We start from the raw sequence: 24,051 nt of genomic DNA, 5'->3' as shown, positions 1-24,051 counted from the left end.
TAACGGTTATTCCCAGAGCTTAACGGAATATAGCGCCCAAATGTCTGAAACGCCACTTTTTTCGCCACTTTACAACATATAAAAAAATTTACTAAAAAGTGATCAAAAGGCCGTACAGTCCCCAAAATGTTAGCAATAGAAATGTCATCTCATCTCACAAAAAATTACGCCACTCACAGCTCCGTACAACCAAGTATGAAAACGTTATTAGCGCCAGAAGATGGCGAAATGTAGATTTAAACTTGTATAAATTTAGTATCCCCATGATTGTACCAACCCCACCCCCAAAAAAATGGACATGTCATTTGGGGCTCACAGGGAAATCCGTAAAAACCAAGTCCACAAGAAAATGGCGCAAAATGCATTTTCACACCTATTTCACTGCATTTTTGCTTTTTTTCCCGCTTTCCCAGTACACGGCATGGAATATTAAATACCGTCATTATGAAGCGCAATTTATTACGCAGAAAACAAGCCCTTGCACAGCTCTGTACATGGCAAAATATAAAAGTTATGGATTTTTAAATGTAGGGAGTGAAAAATGAAATTTCACAATCTGTAATAAAAAATCTGTGAGGACGAGACGACAGGATATTAAAAAATGTTGACTTTTTTGTGCAACGATGAATGTAAATTGTTGTTCATGGAATAATAAGACCAGGTGCATCTTTAGGAGCAAAAATGAATAAAAGTCTTATTTTCCTGAAAACACGGAATAAAAGGGGTGAAACACAATAACACGTTACGGTAATTGGCAGGTGACTTTTCCTTGTCCCTGCGGAGCGTCCCGTAGCGTCACCCTACACTCTATACACCATATATACACCTCACCCTCATCCTACAATCCAGCCACAGCAACACTACACCCAAAGGTAAGATTTCTGCAGCAAATCCTTAGATATTACAGAAATTATTATGGGAGTTGTGTACGAAGCCTTTCCTTACCTGGTAGACAAGGCTCATTGAAATCACAATTTTAGAAGATTTTTAGCTGGTTGCTCCTCACACAGCACTTTGAGCATGACCGGGTGTAAAGGTGAATGGAAGAGCAGGGGCAGAGCAGGGGAAGAGCAGGGGCAGAGCAGAGGCAGATCAGGGACAGAGAAGGGGCAGAGCAGGGATAGAGCAGGGGCAGAGCAGAAACAGAGCAGGAGCAGAGCAGGGGCAGAGCAGGGACAGAGCAGGGACAGAGCAGGGACAGAGCAGTGGCAGAGCAGGGACAGAGAAGGGGCAGAGCAGGGAAAGAGCAGGAGCAGGGCAGGGACAGAGCAGGGGCAGAGCAGGGACAGAGCAGGGGCAGAGCAGGGGCAGAGCAGGGGCAGAGGAGGGACTGAGCAGGGGCAGAGCAGGGAAAGAGCAGGGACAGAGCAGGAGCAGAGCAGGGACAGAGCAGGGGCAGAGCAGGGACAGAGCAGGGACAGAGCAGGGACAGAGCAGTGGCAGAGCAGGGACAGAGAAGGGGCAGAGCAGGGGCAGAGCAGGGACAGAGCAGGGACAGAGCAGGGACAGAGCAGGGGCAGAGCAGAAACAGAGCAGGAAAAGAGCAGGCGCAAAGCAGGGACAGAGCAGGGACAGAGCAGGGACAGAGCAGGGACAGAGCAGGAGCAGATCATGGACAGAGCAGGAGTAGAGCAGGGGCAGAGCAGGGACAACGCAGGGACAGAGCAGGGGCAGAAACACCTTGGACGGTGTTACTTTAAACTGTGGAGACTGCACCGGCTTTTGGAACCAACCAATGGTATAGAGATAACCAGATGCGGTGTTATACCTGTGTCTCTGGCATCCAAAGTAGTCACAGAACTATAGGCTGGATGCACACGATAATAACATAACCTTTTAAAAAAAACATGTAAAAAACTCCAACACTAAATACCCACAGTTCTTAGCTGTTCTGTACAATGAATAGCTAGGTAACCCCCCTCCCCCACCCAGGTTATTATTTGTAGGCACAGAGCAGGTACTAAACAGTAGTCATGTTACTGCACATATACAGACGTGTATCAGGATAGATGCATTAGAGAAAGGTTAGATCTCAGGGTTAGTATCTCCTGGAAGCCAGAAGGGGACTCTGCTGACACCTATATTTCCTAGGGTGGAAATTGCATTGGTCACAGCCTCCAGCCAGTGTATAGCCAGCCAGCCCCTAGTATCTAGCCAGCCATCGGCCCCCTAGTATATAGCCAGCACATGCCCCCAGTATAAAGCCAGCCAGCCCATGCCCCTCACTACATAGCTAGACCATGCCCCCAAGTATCTGGCCAGCCAGCCTCTGCCCCCAGTATATAGCTAACCATCCCCCTGCTCTCAGTATACAGCCATTCAGCCTCTTGCTCGGCAGCCAGGATGTGAGCAGGAACTTGGAGTGGCAAGTGAGGTTGGGATGGGCCGCCGCCAAGGAGAGGGGCGCAGGCGCACCTGCTATCCGAGACGTGGATCACAGGGGCACCCGCAACAATATTATTTTATAATAATAAGTTTTTTCTTACAGAAAGGCCTAATGGAGAATCACACTTATACATTTTTCATTTTGACCTTTTCTACACATGAGGAGAATAAGCCATTTTTATCATTTTTCTTCATCCTGATATACCTGATCGGCGTGTTTGCCAATTCCATCACCGTTATCGTTGTATATAGAGATCCGCACTTACACACCCCCATGTATCTATTCCTCTGTAATTTATCTATTGTTGATGTTTGTTACATAACCTCTACAGTCCCTAAGTTGGTCCACATGTTACTGAGTGGTGACTACACAATATCATTCAGCCAATGTTTCACCCAGATGTACTTCTACAGCCATGTGGCTACTACGGAGGATCTCCTGCTCTTCGTCATGGCTTATGATCGATACGTCGCCATTTGTAAACCTCTACATTACCATTACATGATGAGTAAGAAGAACTGTATCACATTCTTGGTCATCATCTGGGTCATTGGGTTTCTTAACTCCCTAAGTGGAATACTGATTGCATCTAAAGTTACATTGTGTTATTCTAATAGAGTCGCCCAGTTCTACTGTGATTTCAAGGCTTTTACCCAAATTTTCTGCCCCATTGTGGGGCTTCAGCACTTGACCTTAATGGAGGCCATAGTGTTTGGCTTGGCCCCTTTTCTGTGCAGTATAATATCTTATGCTAAGGTTGTTATTGTCATCTTACGTATAAAATCAATTGATGGAAGGAAAAAGGCCTTCTCCACCTGCTCGTCCCACCTCATAGTCCTCACCATGTTCTACGGCAGTTGGACTTCTGAATATCTAGCGCCACCATTAAAAGATCCTCAGGTGTTCGAAACAACCTTTTCTATCCTGTACTTAATCATCACCCCCATGATAAACCCTATAATATACAGCGTCCGGAATGAAGATGTAAAGAGGGCGATACTGAAATTGTTAGGGTGTAAAGTCACAGCAACACAACGTCAATCAGTAAGAGTAGAAGGGTAGTTTCTATATGTCCTTGGACATTTCATGTGGTGGAACCTACAGGACATGTTTGATTCAATAATAAGGGTCAGGTGTCCTCAAACTGTCTTTTGATGGTTAAAATCTGAGATTTTTCTTCTCCAAATATAATAACCTTCTTGAGATTGTGAGTATAGATGAGAGGACCTGATGCTCCCGTTCAGGTTTGGGGTTACGAACACCTTGTCGTATTGGTGGCCGAATAGCCAATCCAGCAAACTGATGCCTATAACAACTTACCATGGCTATGACTGGCCAGGGGTCACAAGGCTATAGCCAAACCCAAAACTGAAACAGGAACATCGCTTCCACTCATCTCTAATTGTGAGACCTTTGAATGGATGAACTAAAATAGAAGATGTTATAGGTTTTAGCAAAGCTAAGGTCACTTCATCAGGCCTGGTACAACAAAGTATCTGATTGCCATGGGCAACTAGAAATATTCAAACAGCTTGATAAATCTGCCCCATTAAGTACAGAATCATATACACAAAAGAATAGTCAAGAATGTAAGCCAAATATTGAAAAAACAGAAGTACATATTTATAGCAGGCAAAGTACAAACAAGAAAGCTAGACAGACAAACTTTAACCAGCAATGGAGGATACAACACGCAGGGATTTTATCAGAGTCTGATGTATGATCCAGGTGAGAGGGGCAGAAGGCCAGCAGTCCAGCCAATAGAGCTCTGTTCAAATTGCCTAATGGAAAGAACCAGATAAATTCAGCGTCTTCTCAGCCTGACAGCATGAACAGCAAAAGACCGAGACATAGATGGAGACATTTGCTCCAATTGGAAACTGCCATATAACCCCCTCTAGTCCTCACAGAGAGGGCCTATCCTATTTAGCTTATTTTTTTACAAAGTTTTTAATTTTCTCCCGCCCCTACTTGAGCTGTGGGATGAAAGACAGACAACCTATATTTTGATTCTTTTTAGATTTGATTTGGTCCCAGTGAAATACCAGATTCAAACCAAATCCAATGACCATTGACTAGGTCCCTGATACCAACTAAACCAATAAGTAAGATCCTTTTTTTTTTTTACTTTGTCAATGAAACATATTGCTAAAATGTATTCCAAAATGTGGCTTAATGTGGACTTATCATTAATTACTTACAGCCGGGATGGAGGGGACAAAATGGGGGTCATTTACTAAGGGCCTAATTCACGTTTTCCCGACGTGTTACCCGAATATTTCCGATTTGCGCCGATTTCCCCTGAATTGCCCCGGGATTTTGGCACATGCGATCGGATAGTGGCACATCGGCGTTGGCATGCACGCGACGGAAATCGGGGGGTGTGGCCGAACGAAAACCCGACGGATTCGGAAAAACCGCCGCATTTAAAACAAAAAAATTTTTTGCGGAGCTTGCACTTACCTTCACTAGGAATAGGCCGGTGAACTTGAGCGCGTTCCGATGCTTTTCAGCGCAGCAGCGCCACCTGGTGGATGTCGGAGGAACTGCCTTAATGAATCCCGGCCGGACCCGAATCCACCGCAGAGAACACGCCACTGGATCGCGAATGGACCGGGTAGGTAAATCTGCCCCAATGTTTATCACAACATTCGAAATGTTGCACAAGATAAACTATAAGGCACCATAGAAAAGCTGAGGGACCTATAATAAAATACAACCTCAAAGAAGTTGCCTGTGCACAAAAATTTTAAAAACCTGCCCAAGAAACACCCCACAATTCTGTTCCATGACTATTTATACATTACCCCATGTGTGATTTCATTGTATTGTGTATAGATGGTAAAATATCAAATGTTAGGAAGATCCTCAGGGAGAACTGTTCTTTAAAATGTAAAATGTAAATATTTTAATTAATCGTAGCCATATGAGGGCTTGTTTTTTGAGGGTTGAGGTGATTTTTCTAATGGCACCATCGTCTGATACATTCTGATGCTTTATTTTGTCGTATTACCCTGCAGTATAGATAACATGATAACTGTATACTCCAGGTCAGTACAAATCAACTGAATAATGTATATGAATAATCTTATATCCATAAATAAAATCCAGCGTGTAAACTGAGGACACCTGTATGTAATTTATTCTCCATGTAACTACAAGTGTTGTGGGAACTTTGTTAGGGAACAAACAACATCACGAAAACCAAGCAGCACCAGGCCGCTCAGGGGTAACAGTGTGTCACAGGGTAATACAGGTAGGTAGCTCTGAACATCTCAGGGATGTCCCCCCAGAGTAACAGAAGTCACAGGGATGTCCCCCAGAGAGTAGCCAGCAGTCACAGGGATGTCCCAGAGAGAAGCCAGCAGTCACAGGGATGTCCCCCAGAGAGTAGCCAGCAGTCACAGGGATGTCCCCCAGAAAGTAGCCAGCAGTCACAGGGATGTCCCCCAGAGAAGTCAGCAGTCACAGGGATGTCCCAGAGAGAAGCCAGCAGTCACAGGGATGTCCCAGAGAGAAGCCAGCAGTCACAGGGATGTCCCCCAGAGAGTAGCCAGCAGTCACAGGGATGTCCCCCAGAAAGTAGCCAGCAGTCACAGGGATGTCCCCCAGAGAAGTCAGCAGTCACAGGGATGTCCCAGAGAGAAGTCAGCAGTCACAGGGATGCCCAATAGAGAAGTCAGCAGTCACAGGGATGCCCCATAGAGTAGCCAGCAGTTACAGGGATGCCCAATAGAGAAGCCAGCAGTCACAGGGATGCCCCATAGAGTAGCCAGCAGTCACAGGGATGTCCCATACAGTAACCAGCAGTCACAGGGATGTCCCCCAGAGAAGCCAGCAGTCACAGGGATGCCCCATAGAGTAGCCAGCAGTCACAGGGATAACCCATAGAGTAGCCAGCAGTTACAGGGATGCCCAATAGAGAAGGCAGCAGTCACAGGGATGCCCCATACAGTAGCCAGCAGTCACAAGAATACCCCATAGAGTAGCCAGCAGTCACAGGGATGCAGCATACAGTAGCCAGCAGTCACAGGGATGCCCCATAGAGTAGCCAGCAGTCACAGGGATGCCCAATAAAGAAGCCAGCAGCCACAGGGATGCCCCATACAGTAACCAGCAGTCACAGGGATCTCCCCCCGAGTAGCCAGCAGTCACAAGGATGCCCAATAGAGAAGCCAGCTGTCACAGGGATGCCCCATAGAGTAGCCAGCAGACACAGGGATGCCCGATAGAGTAGCTGGCAGTCACAGGGATGCCCCTTAGAGAAGTCAGCAGTCACAGGGATGCCCAATAGAGTAGCCAGCAGTTACAGGGATAACCCATAGAGGAGCTAGTAGCCACAGGGATGCCCCATAGAGTAGCCAGCAGCCACATGGATGCCCCATAGAGTAGCCAGCAGTCACAGGGATGCCCCATAGAGTAGCTGGCAGTCACAAGGATGCCCAATAGTGAAGCTAGCAGTCACAGGGATGCCCCATAGAGTTGCCAGCAGTTATAGGGATGCCCCATAGAGAAGCCAGCAGTCACAGGGATGCCCGATAGATTAGCCAGCAGTGACAGGGATGCCCGATAGAGTAGCCAGCAGTCACAGGGATGCCCGATAGAGTAGCCAGCAGTCACAGGGATGCCCCATAGAGTAGCCAGCAGTTACAGGGATGCCCAATAGAGTAGCCAGCAGTCACAGGGATGCCCCATAGAGTAGCCAGCAGTCACAGGGATGCCCCATAGAGTAGCCAGCAGTTACAGGGATGCCCAATAGAGTAGCCAGCAGTTACAGGGATGCCCAATAGAGTAGCCAGCAGTCACAGGGATGCCCCATAGAGAAGCCAGCAGTCACAGGGATGCCTATAGCAGTGGTGGCGAACCTATGGCACGGGTGCCAGAGGTGGCACTCTGAGTCCTTTCTGTGGGCACCCGGGCCATCACCCCAGCACAACAGACAGGACTCAAAGAATCTTAAAGTGATACTTACTTCGCTACTTCCTGCTGACCCCACGATTCTCTGTGTGCAGAGGGACACTATAAAGAAGCTAGAATAATGGAAATTTTCCATCTATCTACTGTGTTGGTGTCCTCAGGAGGCCAACATGATTAAAAGTTGTTAAAAAACGGGGAGCAATAAGTTACTGCTTTAATTTTTGGTGGCACCTCGCAATAAATAAGGGAGGGTTTGGGTTGCAGTTTGGGCACTCAGCCGCTAAAAGGTTCACCATCACTGCCCTATAGAGTAGCCAGCAGTCACAGGGATAACCCATAGAGTAGCCAGCAGTCACAGGGATAACCCAATAAAGTAGCCAGCAGTCACAGGGATGCCCAATAGAGTAGCCAGCAGTCACAGGGATGCCCCATAGAGTAGTCAGCAGTAACAGGGATGCCCCATAGAGTAGCCAGCAGTCACAGGGATAACCCATAGAGTAGCCAGCAGTCACAGGGATGCCCAATAGAGTGGCCAGCAGTCACAGGGATGCCCCATAGAGTAGCCAGCAGTCACAGGGATGCCCAATAGAGTAGCCAGCAGTTACAAGGATGCCCAATAGGGAAGCCAGCAGTCACAGGGATGCCCCATAGAGTAGCCAGCAGTCACAGGGATGCCCCATAGAGAAGCCAGCAGTGACAAGGATGCCCTATAGAGTAGCCAGCAGTCACAGGGATGCCCCATAGAGAAGCCAGCAGTCACAGGGATGCCCAATAGAGAAGACAGCAGTGACAAGGATGCCCCATAGAGTAGCCAGCAGTCACAGGGATGCCCCATAGAGTAGCCAGCAGTCACAAGGAAGTCCAATAGAGAAGCTAGCAGCCACAGGGATGCCCAATAGAGTAGCCAGCAGTTACAGGGATGCCCCATAGAGTAGCCAGCAGTTACAGGGATACCCCATAGCGTTGCCAGCGGTTGTAGGGATGCCCAATAGAGAAGCCAGCAGTCACAGGGATGCCCCATAGAGTAGCCAGCAGTCACAAGGATGCCCCATAGAGAAGCCAGCAGTCACAGGGATGCCCCATAGAGAAGCCAGCAGTCACAGGGGTGTCCCAGAGAGAAGCCAGCAGTTACAGGGATGACCCATAGAGTAGCCAGCAGTCACAGGGATGCCCAATAGAGAAGTCAGCAGTCACAGGGATGCCCCATAGAGTAGCCAGCAGTTACAGGGATGCCCCATAGAGTGGCCAGAGTGATAGGAATGTCCCACAGAGTAGCCAGCAGTCACAAAAATGCCCCTCAAAGTAGCCACCACCACAGGGATACCCCATAGAGTAGCCAGTGGTCACAGGGATGTAACCAGAGTAGCCAGTAGTAACAAGGATGTCCCCATGAGTAGACAACAGACACAGCCTACCCCCCCCCCCTCACCCAGGGTAGCCAGCAGTCACAGGGATTTCCTCAACAGTAGCCAGCAGTCACAGGGATGCCCCATAGAGCAGTCAGCAGCCACATGGATGCCCCCATATAGTAGCCCTTTTCAGATAGCTTCTCCTAAAGACTACCTACACTCACCGCTAGGAAGCAACAAGCTCCATCTAGTGGTGGATGTAGACAGGCAGAAGGTCATCATGTAAGTGACTAGATGTGTGGAGGGAAGGAGCGTGTATGGAAAAATTTGCTTCAAGGGGTTCAAAAGTTCCAGGACTTGTTTAAATGTTTATTTCTAATAAAATCTACAGGAGCCCCATATGTTATTGGTTATTATTGTTACTATGTAGGTATGCTGTATGTATACACCGGTATATCATGGTTATGAATCCAGACATTGACTATGACCTATAAACTGGGATATGTTTTCCTTCATTAAGTTACGTTGCTTGAAACAAATCTCGTGTCGTAGAGGGAGAGACTAATAATCCCTAAAGTGGCGGCGTCCAGGGAATTCAGAGAGACGAGATCTCTGCCGAGAACAATTCATTCAATTCATTAGCTAAACAAGAAAAACAAAAGCGATACAATCTCACAGGGAGATTCATGTGGGGATAAATCTTCCTCCACCTGCCGCGGTCTCGGAGGACGGGACGAGTCTCACAGCTTTGTTCTATCAGTTATCCGTTACATCTTTATACATCTAAGTGTATATCCAGCCATAGCCTGTGAATGGAGGCTTCATAGTCTTACTGAGGGCTCCACATTCTACAAATATAATCAATGTTTATACAAATTATTCAGTCGTCGTCTTCTATCAATGTCTTAGAAATTAAGTTCAGTTTTACCTTCATGTGTTTGCTGGGATACAAGCAATATGGCTGCCTTTACAGGCCACAAATAACCTATCACAGGGGTGTAACAGACTGCAGGCCCGGGGTGGGAGGGGTACCAAAAACTGTGGGTCCTTCCGAGGGATAGAAGATCAATTGTATCCATGTAACACATTCATATGATTGATTACATGTCTGGGTGATCTGCCCGCGCACACTGTGTGATGTCATCAGGTGGCGCCGCATCATACAGTGCGAGTGGGCAGAGCGCACAGATCCCAGGATGAAGAGGACATTGCAGGGCTCACCATAATGTGGGAGGTAAGTAATGAGATAACTTTTCATTTTTTTACATTACAAGGTGCTCTGTGGGACAATAGTGAGGGGAGGCTGCTGCTGGACATTAAATTAGTTGGGGACAGACATAAAACACAGACAATGGGGCAGATTTACCTACCCGATCCTGCCGTGATCCCTGATTCGCATGGTCCAACGAAGATGAAGTCCGACGCGATTCAAGAAGTTCGCTCCAGTTCCTGCATCCGTCGCTTCCCGGCCGAGGTCCGCCGGAGTTCACCTTCTTCTTCCCGGGGCTTGTAAGTGCGTGTCTTGCGACACAATTCGAAATGTTATATCCCGCGATTAGTCCGAATCCGTCAGGTTGTCCAATGGCCACCCCCCCCCTTTTTCTGTCGCGTGCAAGCCGGAGCCGATGCGGCAAAATTTGATCACGTGCGCCAAAACCCAACGAAAATGCGCTCCGGACCCTTAGTAAATGAGCCCCAATGAGTCCTGATGCTAAACCAAGTCCCCAGCTGTCCTTTCCTATTGCATGGTCCCCCCTGGGTAGAAGGTAGACAACTGAAAGGCAATCCCTCCTTATGTCCCAGTGCACACACAGAACATGGCAAACAAACAAAAAAACACAATGGGGCAGATTTACTTACCCGCTCCATTCGCGATCCAGCGGCGCGTTCTCTGGGGAGGATTCGTGTCTTCCAGCGATTTGTGTCTTCCAGGTAGTGTGCCCGATATCCACCAGGTGCCGCTGCTGCGCTGAATTCCGTCGGAGTGCACTGAAGTTCACCGTCCTACGCTGGGTGCAGGTAAGCGCGTGTCAAGTGACACTTTTTTTTTTAAATGCGGCGTTTTTTCGGAATCCGTCGGGTTTTCTTAAGGCCATGCCCCCCAATTTCTGTTGCGTGCATGCTGGCGCTGATGCGCCACAATCCGATCACGTGCGCCAAATTCCCGGGGCAATACAGGGAAAATCGTCGCAAATCGGAAGTTTTCGGATAACCCATCGGAAAAAAGTGATTCGGGCCCTTAGTAAATGACCCCCAATAGGGCAAGGTAGACAACCCAAGTCAGCAGCAGTGGGAGCAAACACAGACAAAATCACAAGCCACATAGAGAGGTCAGAAATACAGGCAGAGATCAGATACCAGGACGATAATAATAGCAAGAGCAGAGCTAGTCTTGACAGCAGTCTGACCAGCAAGGAGTGTAACCTGTGCTGGACACTTAGGGTGCTGGCACAAAGCACACGGGGGCGTTCCATTTCCGGAACACATATGGGTTTCAATGGAAACGTATGTGATCGGTAACCAGCATTCAGTGTGGTGCATTTAAATAATACAAGACATTGGGGGTCATTTACTAAGGGCCCGAATCACCTTTTTACGTCGGGTTACCGGAATTTTACCGTTTCGCAACGATTTTACCTGAATTGCCCCGGGATTTTGGCGCACGCGATCGGATTGTGGCGCATCGGCGCCGGCATGCATGTGACGGAAATCGGGGGGCGTGGCCGAACGAAAACCCATCGGATTCGGAGAAACCGCCGTATTTTTTTTTTTTTAAATGTGTCGCTTGACACGCACTTACCTGCACACGGCCGGGCTTGGTGAGCTTCTGTGAACTCCGACGGAATTCAGCGCAGCAGCGACACCTAGTGGACATCAGGGGAACTGCCTTAGTGAATCACCGGAAGACACAAATCCTCCACAAAGAATGCGCCGCTGGATTGCGAATGGACTGGGTAAGTAAATCTGCCCCATTGGGTGCAGGTTACCGATCACAAACCTCTCCTTAACCTACTAGAGAAGGAAGCTGGCACAGACATGATAGTACCCCCCTCTTAGGAGGGGCCACAGGACCATACCTGTGTACCTAACTGACCTTTCCGAAGGCTCGGGTATTATGGGACACGTTCTTACCAAATGACCGGAAATCTTGGAGTAGAAACAAAGCAAATTCTTTTTATGGTGTTTGTTGCATTTCTTAAAAAAAAAAAATCTAAGGGTGAGGATATAGTCATATCAACACCTAGAGCCATCACAAAATTCAAATTAACAAAATTTGCTGCCCCTGAATCCACAAAGGTCTTGCCTTACGCTCCCTTTTGGGTCAGTCTACCCTATCTGCCATGGATATAGCCTGTTCGGAATGCCCCACAAACAGATCTTTAATGGCATGTAACAGGTCCAATCTGAAGTGGTCCCGAAGGCCCACCCCAACCGATTTGGCCCACCTCCTGAATTCAGCAATCCTGACGTAAGGCGGACAACTGTTCTTCAGCATTGCTGGATTTGTCTGGTTCCTCATACAGAGATCCTAAGGCTGAAAAGAAAAGACCTTCTGAAGTCCCCAGTAGTGGGCATCATCGGGGCAAAGGAAAATGCCCACTCCTGGGGGATTCCTTGCAGGAGTCAAATAATGATGTCTAATCTCTGAGCATCATTACCTGAAGACTAGGGCCTAGGATAAAAATAAGGCGTACAACCCTCCCTAAAGGAAAACAAACTTTCTCGACTAAAGAGTTTAGGCAACTTAACTTTGGGTTCATACATAGACACACCAGAAGAAGCAGGGGGTGCTTTTCCTGCAACTGAACCCACTCCGCAGAGTTCTACATCATATGAGCGAGGCCTTGTATCCGGTTGCTAATAGCCTCCATGATACCAAGGCAGAAACAAACAAACTAGTCTAGTGATTTTTATTTGGGATAGTTAAAATGTAATGCAGGGCCTGAGGACAGACATAGGACACAGACAATGAGCCCTGATGCTAAACCCAGTCCCCAGCTGTCCCTTCCTACTGCCCAGCCCTCCCTTGGTAGGAGTTTGACAACTATGAGACAATCCCTTCTTATGCCTCTCTATGCACAGGCAGAACACAACAAACAAACAAAAAACACAATAAGGCAAAGTAGATAATGCGAGTCAGCAAACAGAGACAAAATCATACTCCACATAAAGAGGTCAGAGATGCAAGCAGGAGATCAGATACCAGGATCATAGTAATAGCAAGAGCAGAGCTAGTCTGAATAGGGTTTGATAGCAGTTTGACCAGCAAAGAGTGTGCTGGACACTTATAGGAAGGCTACATCCAGCCACTGGTGGAAAGAGCAAGCAATTACAGGAACACAGATTTAACTCTTGCAAGACAAAGGCAGAGTGAGGGGAGCGGCAGATATCAGGTCAGTCAGCCACTGGAGCCCTGTTCAGACTGTCAGATAAGACAATGGGGCACATTTACTTATCCGGTCCTGTTGCAATCCAGCGGCGCGTTCTCCGACAAGGATTTGGGTTCTGCCGGGATTCACTAAGGGATTCCTTGCGCCCGATGTCCACCAGGTGTCGCTGCTACGCTGAGGTCTGCCGGAGTTCACCTTGTTCTCTTCAGTGCATGTAAGTGCGTGTCAAGCGACACAAATTCTTTTTTAAATACGGTGTTATTTCCGAATACGTTGGGTTTTCTGACGGCCAAGTCCCCCAATTTCCATTGCATGTAAGCCGGCGCCGATGCGACACAACCCGGGGCAATTCAGGGAAAACTGGCGCTAATCGGAAATATTTCGGAAACCCGGCGATTCGGCCCCTTAGTAAATGAGCCCCATTAAGAGTAATACGTAATATGACATCGGGCACACGGACCTTAGTGAATCCCGGCAGAACCCGATTCCTCGTCGGAGAACGCACCGCTGGATCGCGACAGAACCAGGTAAGTAAAGCCCCAATGTCTCCTAAACCTACTACACCGGAGGCAGGTGAAGACATGACAAATTCATTTATAATAGTGGTAATTATAAGCTGTATAGATCTGACAGCAGTGAGCTCCATCTAGTGGTGGCTGTGATTTTACAGTTTTGGGGGCTAAAGTGAGGGATGCGCAGCAGAAATTGAGATTCAAGGGGGTCAGTGATGCTCACTATACCACGGCCTGTCTCAATGTACTGTCTGTTGGCATTGTCTTAGGTCAATTCTAATGCTATTTCAGTTAACAGTGCCCCCCATTTATCACCGGTTATTATTATTACTGTTGTACTATTATGAGTAATATACAGTATATGAGTATTGTACATCAATACATAATGGACATGAATACAGACATTGACATTGACCCTGATCTATACACTGATATTGTAATAAGTTGAAACTGGTGTCGTAGAGGGAAAGACTAATAATCCCTGGAGCGGAGCGGCCTCATGTAATCGAGGGAAATCAGAGAGAGGAAATCTCTTTATGCTAAAGAAAAGCAAAAAAAAATGATACAATCTCACTGGGAAATCATGAGGGGATACATCCTCCTCCACCTGGGAGGTCCCAGGAGACGAGAGATTTCTCAGAGCTTTGTTCTATCAGTTAATCGTTATGTCTTACTATGTGAATATTGTATATTCAGCCATAGCCCTTGGATGAGGGGCTTCATAATGGGGGAGTAGGTATTGGGAGGGCTACATTTCACAAATAAAGACCTGTCACCAGGAGACGCAATTTTAGCACTCCCCCAGTCCCTACAGAGCATAGTACATACACCGCCGAAGTGTTTTTGTATTAAAAATAGGTTTTACAGAAAAAAAGATGTGTTATATTGTACCTTTCATTAGCATCTGCTGTGTGACTAGGCAGTTGCCAAATGGGAGGGGCTGGAAAGGAGCAGTTCCCCCCCACCCTTGGGGAACAGCTACTCCATGTGACCTTTTCAAATATATGAAAACACCCATCACTCGGCTTAGCGACGCCCCCTGCTCCTCTACAGCCAATCCTGAGTGAGGGGAGTTATTCATATATTTCATATATTTCACATGTTTCCCAAGGGTGGGGGGGAACTGCTCCTTTCCAGCCCCTCCCATTTGGCAACTGCCTAGTCACACAGCAGATGCTAATGATAGGTACAATATAACATATCTTTTTTTCTGTAAAACCTATTTTTCATACAAAAACACTTTGACAGTGTATGTACTATGCTCTGTGGGGACTGGGGGAGTGCTAAAAATGGGTCTCCTGGTGACAGGTTCCCTTTAAGTCCATGGGTCATTGCCTTCCGTCAATGTCTTAGAATTTCAATTCAGCTTTTCTTTCCATATGTTTCTGGGAGACAACTAATATGGGTGTCATACTAGGGGTCTTCCAGGCTTCTCTACCACTCATGACCAATCCATAGGTGAAGTCGTTAGTAATTGGTTGTGAGGGTGTAACAACTGGAACCACCACTGGTATCCACTGCCTTCCATGAACCATTCGGCCTTACTGCAGCTCTCATAGAAGGGGATCCGAATGGCCCATACACAATGGACACTTGTGCACCAAGGTTATTGGTGGGGAGGCCAAATCAAAAAATTGTTCCTACTCCAAAAACACAAAGTCACATAAAGCTTATTGGTTACTATTACTTTACATATCACAAAAACAGTTTTACACGTCCTGAAGACACATCTCAGTATTCTAAAAACAAACATAGTTGAGAATTTTTTAATTGTTTCAGACAATCATGGTTGGACGTGTAGCGGACAGATTTCCTGGACAGACCCAAGTGCCAGGGAGGAGTCTTCAAGCATCATAGTGATATAAGATGCTTCCAAAACAGCATCACTTAGAAGGCCCTTAAAAAGTCCTTAGCGAAAACCATCAGCTAATCTAGGACAACTAAAATTATAAGATCAATGTCGGACTTGAGTCCACCAATACAATCTTGGGTTACGCCATGTTGCCTACACTTCAGTCATGGATACAAGCACAAACATCAGTGGTCCTCAAACAGATCGAGATCATTAGTGACTGGGGCCCCACGTGGTGATTGAGAAGTTGTGGCCCTTGATGGAAGAACGATGGTTGGCCTTTGATTGTGTCATCTGAGTCCTCTAATGCATCTACAGTACACAAAAATAATTGAGTCAATATGTGGAATAATCTACCCAATACTGTTATCCAAAGCCCTCAAATGGTTGACACCATTGGTTGAAGTCTAGTGTATGTGCTCTGCAATGCTCCAAACATGCCCACCCAGCTCAGGGGTCCATCAGTGGATTTGCCATTCTCCTGTGGGCCTGCCTGACACTGAGGTTCTGCTGGGATAGCCGTAGAAACCCCCTGCGGGGCATTTCAGGGTGATCGAATCAAACCTAGTGGCCTTATTTGGCTTGGTCTTCAAAGGGATGTCGTGAGGTGTCTTCATAGTCCTGAAAGGCCCTGGGCCCAGGAGTGACCATACTTTATGCACCCTCTGATACTATAATAATATGTAGGGCACCATTCATGGAGGGCATTACCGTAAGTATTGGTGGCTGCATATAACTTCAAGGCTCCTAGACCATCACCTAAAATGTCCAGCACATCCCTCATCTTGGGTCAAATATAAAAAAGTAACATGCAAATTAAGCAACACTAGAAACCATTTAGCTTTCAGCTTGAAGGAAATCTACCACGAGGATCAAGGATTGTAAACCAAGCAAAAAGACATGGTGGTGTGTGTCCCCTCTGACAGGATCCACTCTTCTTTTAGCCTCTCATGGCTTTGTGCTTTCAAAAAAAGGCTTTACAAATTATGCAAATGAGACTAAGGGGCTCCAAGCTCCATTCACATCTATGGAGCCTGGAGCCCCTTGGGTTCATTTTCATGAAATTTAAAGCCTTTTTTTTTTTCATAAAACAAGGACATAAGAAGCTAAAAGAGTAGCGAATCCTGGCAGAGGTGGCATGCAGCAATATTTAAGTGTGGTTGGTTTACAAAAACCTGTGTAGGCTAATAAACTACTATAAAAATAGCTCTAGGGAAATAGCTTCCCTTGAACCAAGTCGTTCAGTGGTTTGTAGATCTGAAAAGATCACAAATAGAAAAAAAACTGGCCCAACCGGACATAGTGGAGACCATAGTAGAGCCAATTGTGATCCTCAGATGTCTGAACAATGAGCCAAGTGTGGCCGGGGTGTAAAGCCACTTTCACAGACACAATGGGGCACATTTACTTACCCGGTCCTGTTGAGATCCAGCGGCGTGTTCTCCAACGAGGATTCGGGTCTTCCGGTGATTCACTAAGGTCGTGCGCCCGATGACAGCAGGTGTCGCTGCTGCGCCAAGGTCCGCCGGAGTTCACCAACCTATTTCTTGGTGCAGGTAAGTGCGTGTCAAGCAACACTTTTTTTTTTTAAATACCGCGGTTTTTTACAAATCCGTCTGGTTTTCCGACGGCCACGCCCTACGTTTTTCGTCGCGTGAAACCCAGCGCCGATGCAACACAATCGGATCGTGTGCGCCAAAAACCCAGGGCAATTTGGTGCAAAACGGTAAAATTCGGAAAACCCGGCGGAGAAACGCGAATCGGACCCTTAGTAAATGTGCCCCAATACTTCTCAGTACTATATGGAAATATGAAGTCTGAAAGGTTCACAAACTTTCCAGCATTGCTGTATTATCTTGCAATTGTGGCCCAGAGCAAGGCCCATAGTGCAATATTCCTTAAAAACTACAAACCTAGCAATAAAAATATGTTCCTACAACAATTAACCATCTCCAGAAACCAAGTAACCTGCAGTCTTATTATTTTCAGAAGGGCTTCCATTACTAAAATTAATTAACCATCTCAACACTTGACGTAACACACACCAGCACCTTGAGGACAGAAGCGTTGCTCTAAAAATAGAAATTATAACTCTTAGACATCAGGCTACAGAGTTGGCCAAAAGTTGACACTGGTGGCTGCCCAACATCAGCACAAGAGAGTGTTTACTATTTATCGCTGTATTTCTAAGGAACTGTATACATCTGACAGTAGTGAGCTCCCCCTAGTGGTGACTGAAGGCAGGCAGAAATTTATCATGTAAATCTAAAGCTTTGTGATTAAAAGATGGGGGTGTGCAGCATAAAACAAGCATTATGGGGGTCAGTATCATCACAGGTCTCAATGTACTATGTCAGCAACCTCCTTGTTCTTACAGTTTATAGCATCTATGGCATTTCCATGTATGTTTTATTCATTTCTATGTTATGGTAATGGATCCAGACATTGACTCTGATCTTTACACGGTGACATGATATCACATCAGAAAAATGATAAATTAAAAGTTGAAGCTTGTGTTGTAGCGGGAGAGACTAATAATCCCAGAAGCGACGCCGTCTGATGTAACCGAGGGAAATCAGAGGGAGGATATCTCTGCTGGGATCAATTCATTACCTAAACAAGAACAACCACAGGGATAGAGTCTCAAAGAGCGAGTCCTGGGGGGATATGTCCTCCTCCACCTGCAACGTCTCCGAGGATGAAACGTTCTGAGAGCTTTGTTCTATCATTAACTGTTACATCCTAATATGTGACTCTTGTATATTCAGCCATAGCCTGTGAATGGGGGGCTTCATAGCTGTAGAGAAGGTATTGAGAGGTCCGCATTATAAAAAAAACCCTGCTAATACAATTTGAGTCATCATCTTCTATCAATATCTTAAAAATGTAATTCAGTTTTACATCCATGTGTTTGCTGCTAGACAAAGATTATGGCCACCATTACAGAACCCAAAAAAGATACGATATGTAGCCATTAATATGATAGACATCTATATGAAACACAGATAATGGAACAAGCAGCAGAAAGCTCCGTTCCCAGTGTAGAGGCTGAACCACATGACAAATGCATCTGAGATGGTCTGCAGTTACCAGGTCTGGCCACTGCACAGAGAATAGCGCTGTCTACTTCCTGTTCTATTTTCAGTTTATTAACTACTGACTACTGCTGATCTCTGGGGGTTCCAGAAGTTGTAGCCTCATGGATGTAAAATTGAGGGCCTACTCTACGGTTACGTTATCCAGATTTTTAGTTCAGAAAAGCCTTTGGTGTCCATAAGGGAAAGGATAGTAGGTCTACCTCCAACAAAATATTCTTTTGCCATAATATGTGGGGGGTGGAGTGCAGAGGTTACAATATGAGAAGGATGGAGGACAAGGGGCCACAATATGAGGAGGATAGAGGACAAGGGGCCACAGTCTGAGGAGAATGGAGGCCACAATATGAAGAGGATGGTGAAGGGAGGCTACAGAATAAGGGGAAGAGGAGGAAGAGAGGAAACACAATGGGGGTCATTTACTAAGGGCCCGAATCGCGTTTTTATGACGGGTTTCCCGAATTTTTTCGGTTTGCGCCAATTTTCCCTGAATTGCCCACAGGATTTTGGCGCACATGATCGGATTGTGGCGCATCAGCGCTGGCATGTACGCGACGGAAATCGGGGACATGGCCGAACGAAAACCCGACAGATTCAGAAAAACCGCCGCATTTAAAAAAACAAAAAAGTGTCGCTGGACACGCGCTTACCTGCACCCAGGATAGGATCGTGAACTCCAGCGGACCTCGGCGGACTTCAGCGCAGTAGCGACACCTGGTGGACGTCGGAGGAACTGCCTTAGTGAATCGCCAGAAGACCCGAATCCAGCGCAGAGAACGCGCCGCTGGATCGCGAATGGACCGGGTAAGTAAATCTGCCCCAATGTGAGGAGAAGAGGGGATGGGGGTTGTAGTACAGAAAGCTTGGGCATTATAAGTTTGGGGAGATAAATAAGTGTGTGGGACCAAATGTAAAGGGAGGATAAACTTAAAATAGGGGGCATTATATGTTACGGAGTTGTATTACGGGGTATTATATGAGTACATAGGGGGATTGGCCACAAGAAAGGGGCATTATGCTATGTGGGGGCCATTAAGGCCGATATTATACTATGCTTGTTGGTAGGGCACTAAGCGTACTTTAGAAAAAAAGGGGGAGTGACTTTTTGTCCCTCTTTCTCTAGCCAAAAGTTGGGAGGTAAGGATAAATAGATAGATAGGACATAGATAGGAGATAGATAGACCAAGCGATAGAGGTTGAGATATCTCACCACCAGATGGTGCACAGTCCTTATGATGTGTAGACCTCTAGGAACTGCAAATATTACAAATTCCTCTGCATTATATGGACAAGCTTTTACCAAAGCAGTCTACTCATTCTCCAGTATAATTGGACTTTGTCCATCTATGAGGTCTAGTCTCGGTAGATGTGAAGTTCCTAACCATAAAATCTTGTTGCCATAACAATCCTTTATTACCCGCTGTGCACACCTAGAGCTGCACATTGTGAGGAGAACCTCTCATCTCGGCTGTTTGCTGCAGACTTCTACCTGTCTGAAAGATGGAGACACCAAAATCTGGGGAAAAAGACAAGATCTCCTGTAGCTACTGCGTCCAGTCACCAGTCCCTGCCACCAAGACCTGTCTGCATTGTGAGGCTTCTCTCTGTGAAGAACATATAAAGGTCCACAGTAAGTCTGCAGAACATATCCTGGTGGAACCCACCACTTACATCAAGGACTTAAAGTGTCCCATCCATGATAAGGTCCTCGAGTTCTGCTGTTCGCAGGATGGAGCCTGTATCTGTGTGTCGTGTTGTATCATTGGAGAACACCGGGGTCACAAGGTGGACACCATCAAGGATGCCATTCAAAAAAGGAAGGAAAGTCTTAAACCTTCCTTGGACAACTTGGCTTTGGAGAGGGATGAGAACGAGAAAAAACTCCAAAAACTGCTAAAGAAACGAAACAACATGCAGGGAGTGACTACGGGAGTCTCAAACAGGGTGGCCGCCCTCTTTCAGGATATGAGCCAGCAGCTGGAGGCTCTTCGGACCAGCGCCATGACGGAGGTTTCCAGACAGGAGCAGAAAGTTATGGCCCGGCTGGATGGTTTGATAGACCAGCTGGAGAAGACGGAGGAGCAACTCTCGGACAGGAAAAACTCTCTGGAGGAGTTGCAAAATGTGAGTGACCCATTAAAATTGCTCAGGAGTACGTCTCATGAAGAGGTCAAGGGCTCTCGAAAAGCCAATAAAAGTGACGATGACGTCCAAGTATCCACAAGTGTAGACGAGGGCCCCATCTCCCTCATCCTACACATGGGGCTCACAAACTTTACAGAGAACCTGCAGGACCTTATGGCCTCACATCACTTCAAAAAGATGAAAAAGTCAGACATCACACTGGATGTGAACACCGCTCATAATAAGATCATCATATCCAGAGACCTGAAGTGGGCTTCTCACTCCACCACATCTCAGAAGTATCCCGAAACCCCTGAGAGGTTCAAGTCATGTCAGGTCCTGAGCATCAACGAAATCACCACTGGACAACATTACTGGGAAGTGGATGTGAGGGAAGCCAAGAGGTGGATCGTTGGGGTGGCCTTCAAGAGTATTGAGAGGAAGATTACCGGAAATGAGTCATTTTTTGGATACAACAACAAGTCGTGGACCTTATTTTTCCAGAAATTTCTTGGAGCTTCTCACAACAATATCCAGAACACAGTGGACTCTGATTCACTGGTTCAAGAAGTTGGGATCTACCTTGACTACGATGCCGGGTACCTGTCCTTCTATCAGCTTAACCCTACTAGACACCTGCACACCTTCACTGCCACCTTCTATGAACCTCTTCATGCTGCCTTCTACATATTTGATCATAGCTGCCTTAAAATAAAGAATTAGGAGAAACATCTCAGGACATGATACTGGAAATAGAGCTTCTTGGACATTTGACCCTTTGAAGGACTCTTTTTTTAGATCTGATTTGTGTCTCGTTACATTTTGAAGACATATGTGAGGTTTCTGATACTTCAGCAGCCCTGAAGGACAATGGTATTTATCACCACTACGTAGTTTATTGCCCGTTTTTATGACTTTCTTTGTGCAGAGCGATAGGAATTCTGGGTGTGGAACGTTCTGCCCTTTTACGATTTCTTTACAATTTGTTTGTGTATGTTGAAATGTGAGTTTTTTGACCTATCACACTCGGCATGAGGGTTATACATTTATAAATTCCAGGGGAGATGTAAGGTAGAACCAGATGAAGGTCAACGGAAGGTCTAGAGTTACAACATTGCAAGGGCGTCCGTTGACTTTTTGTTGGATGTGAAATGGAGGGTGTCCAAGTAATACACCCAGAAGGCCCCAAAGGTCTTACACTAGAAGTCCACAGGTCCTATGTTTAGTCACCAGATCACTCTACATGTGGTGGGAACTTCTATGACCCAACAAAGTATCTTCTCACCAAAACACATAACAGGTGCAACGCCTCAACATGTCGTCCACTCATCAAGGAATTGGGTACCCCTTAAACTTTCCCAAACCCTCTATGCCCGTTGGTCCCACATAGGCCAGGGATCAATGTCTCCTCCACCAATGGTCCCCAGTGATGGTGAGGAACATGATGGCCACTCACATGGCTGATTGGTCAGATTGGGGCCACTTAGGTTATCGGGTGCCCCATGTGGGATCGGGTGCCCAGCTTAGTCCTCGCTTAACCCACTCTCGCCCCTTTCACCAATTGGAGAGAGTATTGTCATCCCCCGATATCGGGAGAGAGTTAGGTCTTAACTTTTGCACTGAATCCCTCTTCTTTCCACCTATTTTCGTGTTCCGGATCCAGGTCCCCATTATCAGCTCTAGAAAACTCCAGAATCCTAAAATCTTTGTTTGTTTGTAATTTTTTTTAAGAAAAATGAACATAATATTATAATAAATCAATGGAAAATTTGGCTCCGATTAATGTCATAGGACGTTGCTCTGTGATCTCTAGGAATCTTCATGATGTATCGTTGTAGCGCCACCCGCAGGCCGGTCTTGTGTTCTCACGTGCAGAACGAGTCAATGTCCGATCGGTGTTATCATAGGGACGTTGCAGATATATCCATCTGTTTCAGAAATAATCATATTGTAATTTGCACCAAAAATATCCGCACTACATTTATCAAGGGTTTTAAACAATTCTCAGGCACTTTTATAACTAGTACGGCAAAGGGGTGTGGCCTTTGAAAAGAAGGCGTGTCTCTGATGCCAAAAAAAAAATCAGTTTACCAAAAATAATGCATCAGAATTTTGGTAAAACTTTCTAGTGTAAATTAAGAGCAGTAACAGTAGGTGCAAAGTACAAGCAGAGATACAACGTATAACGCAGCAGAGTCATCATCCAGCATCAGACACAAACGATACAAGTTCTACACTGCACTTACCTGTCTGACCTACAGAACTTTCCATAAATCTGCCCCATTATCTTCATATCTGGAATAACAGAGATAAAACACACAGTGATGTCACAGTACAGGGGTAATACACACAGTCATGTCACAGTACAGGGATAATACACACAGTGATGTCACAGTACAGGGATAATACACAGAGTGATGTCACAGTACAGAGATAATACACACAATGATGTCACAGTACAGAGATAATACACACTGATGTCACAGTACAGGGATAATACACACAGTGATGTCACAGTACAGGGGATAATACACACAGTGATGTCACAGTACAGGGGTAATACACACAGTCATGTCACAGTACAGGGGATAATACACACAGTGATGTCACAGTACAGGGATAATACACACAGTGATGTCACAGTACAGGGATAATACACACAGTGATGTCACAGTACAGGGATAATACACACAGTGATGTCACAGTACAAGGATAATACACACAGTGATGTCACATTACAGGGATAATACACACAGTGATGTCACAGTACAGGGATAATACACACAGTGATGTCACAGTACAGGGATAATACACACAGTGATGTCACAGTACAAGGATAATACACACAGTGATGTCACATTACAGGGATAATACACACAGTGATGTCACAGTACAGGGATAATACACACAGCGATGTCACAGTACAGGGATAATACTCACAGTGATGTCACAGTACAAGGATAATACACACAGTGATGTCACAGTACAGGGATAATACACACAGTGATGTCACAGTACAGGGATAATACACACAGTGATGTCACAGTACAGAGATAATACACACAGCGATGTCACAGTACAGGGATAATACTCACAGTGATGTCACAGTACCGGGATAATACACACAGTGATGTCACAGTACAGGGATAATACACACAGTGATGTCACAGTACAGAGATAATACACACAGCGATGTCACAGTACAGGGATAATACACACAGTGATGTCACAGTACAGAGATAATACACACAGTGATGTCACAGTACAGAGATAATACACACTGATGTCACAGTACAGGGATAATACACAGTGATGTCACAGTACAGGGATAATACACACAGTGATGTCACAGTACAGGGATAATACACACAGTGATGTCACAGTACAGGGATAATACACACAGTGATGTCACAGTACAGAGATAA

General features: G+C 46.1%; 2 protein-coding genes across 2 annotated transcripts; both read left to right on the top strand.

Annotated features, from left to right (window-relative positions):
• The first annotated feature begins 2,497 nt into the window (after nucleotides 1–2,497).
• LOC140076100 (olfactory receptor 1468-like) lies at nucleotides 2,498–3,448 on the top strand. Its single transcript, XM_072122604.1, has one exon. It carries the CDS (start codon nucleotides 2,498–2,500, stop codon nucleotides 3,446–3,448), a length of 951 nt encoding a protein of 316 aa, XP_071978705.1.
• Nucleotides 3,449–19,986: 16,538 nt separating this feature from the next.
• Nucleotides 19,987–21,652, top strand: LOC140076019 (tripartite motif-containing protein 16-like). The gene has a single exon (XM_072122551.1). The coding sequence runs from the start codon at nucleotides 20,003–20,005 to the stop codon at nucleotides 21,347–21,349; it is 1,347 nt and encodes a 448-aa protein (XP_071978652.1). The 5' UTR covers nucleotides 19,987–20,002; the 3' UTR covers nucleotides 21,350–21,652.
• Nucleotides 21,653–24,051: the final 2,399 nt, after the last annotated feature.

The sequence above is a fragment of the Engystomops pustulosus genome, chromosome 8, assembly GCF_040894005.1.
Source record: "Engystomops pustulosus chromosome 8, aEngPut4.maternal, whole genome shotgun sequence".
Lineage (NCBI taxonomy): Eukaryota > Metazoa > Chordata > Amphibia > Anura > Leptodactylidae > Engystomops > Engystomops pustulosus.
Note: the sequence above shows the minus strand (reverse complement) of the source record. Positions and strands in the feature narration are given on the sequence as shown.

What these genes read in the sequence shown, in the direction of transcription:
- LOC140076019 (XM_072122551.1), top strand. Translation starts at nt 20,003, where the DNA reads ATGGAGACACCAAAATCTGGGGAAAAAGACAAGATCTCCTGTAGCTAC.
- LOC140076100 (XM_072122604.1), top strand. Translation starts at nt 2,498, where the DNA reads ATGGAGAATCACACTTATACATTTTTCATTTTGACCTTTTCTACACAT.